This window comes from Olea europaea, unplaced genomic scaffold, assembly GCF_002742605.1.
Source record: "Olea europaea var. sylvestris unplaced genomic scaffold, O_europaea_v1 scaffold2142, whole genome shotgun sequence".
Taxonomy (NCBI): Eukaryota; Viridiplantae; Streptophyta; class Magnoliopsida; order Lamiales; family Oleaceae; genus Olea; species Olea europaea.
In genome coordinates this window covers 1-2,657 of record NW_019239393.1, presented here as the reverse complement: position 1 = coordinate 2,657, position 2,657 = coordinate 1, and the positions used below count along the sequence as shown (strand labels likewise).

Genomic DNA, 2,657 nt, shown 5'->3' with positions numbered 1-2,657 from the left:
TATATATATATATATATTTATTTATTTATTTATTATTATTATTTTTACTTTTATCCCTATGATGTAGGCACCCCTTGTTTATTTTGGGTATGGAGTTCGTTTCTATGACTTAATTTTTTTATTTTTTCATTTTTTTACTAATTTTATATAGCGTGATATTTTGACGGTTATTTACAATACTTTAACATTACAAGTGATAAAAAAAAATTAAAATGAAAACCTATAAAAAAAAAATCAAAATGAAATCTATAAAAAAATTACGAAAGCTTTTCATATGTTTGTAGAATCTATAAAAGTCAATAGAATTTCAAGAACTCTTCAAAAATCAACCACCTAAAAAAATTATAAATATTTAAAAGTCTAACTTAAGAACATCTAAATTGATTTCATTAGCACTTCCGAATGTGCTTTTACTTTCTTTCTTTCTCATTTCTTTTCTATTTCTGTTAAGTTTTCAACTATCTAGATTTAGTTCCTAGTTTCCCTGCAGTACTTTTTGAAAGGAGATATGTTTTTCTTCTTCGAGTTTGTTACATGTACAGAAAAATGGTTGTCAGAATCAATCCAGATCACAATTGGCATAAAATCTTGGATTTCTAGCAGTAATTCCTCTGTACAAGAGGCATTGCGGTTTCTTCTTATTTTCCTAATTTTTAATTAAAAAGTAATTAGTAAATCTAGATCAGTCAAGTGTTCTAGAAATTATAGAAAGTAAATTATTGTGCTTAACAAATATTATTCACCTTTAAACATGAGCCTCTGCTTTGGCAAAGTTATTATGCTTATTGTTTAACTAAAGCTAAACAAAAGAAAGCTGGAAAACATAGTTTTTACGCAAAACAAAGACAAACAAAGACTATCCTCCAATAATGCTGTCGATAGAATTTTCGTTCCACATAGCACATAAGTTGTCATTCTAAGCATTGGTTCCCAAGTTGACAATTTGTTATTAAATTATCATTTAATTTTAACAATTTTAGTTAAAAGAACCACTAAATATTTATGTTATTAACACATCCAATAAATAAACGTATTTATTAGTCTATGTGAATAAAACAATCATACTAACTTGCCCTACCCATGTAAGAATTTAACAATTATTTTATATCGACCCATTCAATATTTGTCAAAAGGACTTGACACGTCTCCCCTTCCCAAAAAAACTAAAATTAATGGAACTCAAATGTCACGCTAGGTGAAATTGAGGACAAATTTAATTTTATTTAAAATAATACATAAAACACAATTTTAGGAACAAATAACTCCAAGTTCTTCATGGGAGGCACTTGAATCCAAATTTCTTAGATAAATGCATAAAACTTCTCTATTACAAAACACTGTTACATAGATGGAATTGAGTAATATTTTAACTTACTTTACTTCCTTATTACCATCCCATGTATTTACAATACCCTTTATTAACCCAACTACAGGAGCACAAGAGAGCAAAATGAGTTGAAACGAGGAGGGCATTTCAATGAGTTAATATTTTTAGACTAAATGATTTCTGCAGCCACGCAAGCCATCCTCCTCCCTTTTGAGCAATAACCTGCGACCTTCCTTCAGTCATGTGTGGATTGATTTGCTTCTTGCACAAAACGAAGTTCCTTACTCCGCGTGATCCTATTAACTCCGTTGGATAAAGAGCTGAAACCAAAAAGATTATAAATTTTTGTGCAAAAACCCCAAATTCAGGTTTTAGGTAAAACGACGGAGTATAAAATATTCAGCCCCAACAAAGCTCGAGACCATAAGATAGCACCATTACAGTATCGGGGTACTTCAAAGTACGAGTAGGCTCCTATTTTTATGATTGTAGAAAAATAAATTTGAGAAAAGAGGTGTGTTTGATTATACCGTCCAATCCAGCATTGGCAGGGTAGAGAAAGAAACTGTTGACATCAGAACCAAGAATTGGAAGGCGTCCCTCGCGAGCATATAACTTTAAAGCAGTCTCAACCACCGCTGCAGAATTATCATCTTCATTCACAATAAATCTTATTGGCCCTGCACTCCCAANCGTTTTTCGCGTTTTGAACGTTTTCGACATTTATAACTGAAAACGTTGAAAACAATAAAAAATCGTTTTGAGTTTTCAGTTATAAATTTTAACTCGTTCTCGAAAATGCGTTTTTGAAAACGACGGATCAAACGCGTTTTTGAAAACGAAAAACGGAAAATGGACCGAAAACGACAAATCAACCACGGCCTAATATTCTTTAAAAGGCCTCGGCCTATATATTAGTTTATATACCATCTCAGAATTAATAATAGGGTAAACAAATGCTGGTAGTCACTCAATTGAAGAGAATTTTATGGTAGTCAACGAACTTTATTGTATTTTAAATTAATCGCTGAATTTTTCTCTTAGATTTTTCACTCAATTAAATTTCATTAATTTTTTCTTACAGAATGTGGACGTGACAAAAGAAACATCATGTGGTGTCGACGTTGAGGTCTTCTGTGTCTAATATTTTGTTAAAAAAACTAATGGAATTTAATTGAGTGATAAATCTAAGATAAAAAGCAAAATTTCATAATCATTTCAAAGGAAAATAAAGTTTGTTGATTAACAGGAAGCTTCAATAAAAGTTGAGTGACTACTAGCATCTTTTACTCTATTATTTTGAGATGGTATTTACAGGTGGAGGTTTTTT

General features: G+C 30.6%; 1 protein-coding gene across 1 annotated transcript; it reads right to left on the bottom strand.

The window, feature by feature from the left end:
* Positions 1-1,250: 1,250 nt before the first annotated feature.
* On the bottom strand, positions 1,251-2,050 carry LOC111380427 (uncharacterized protein At4g22758-like). Its single transcript, XM_023003987.1, has 2 exons — positions 1,858-2,050; positions 1,251-1,647 (listed from the first exon to the last, which is right to left on the bottom strand). The coding sequence occupies exons 1-2, from the start codon at positions 2,048-2,050 to the stop codon at positions 1,475-1,477; spliced, it is 366 nt and encodes a 121-aa protein (XP_022859755.1). The 3' UTR covers positions 1,251-1,474.
* Positions 2,051-2,657: the final 607 nt, after the last annotated feature.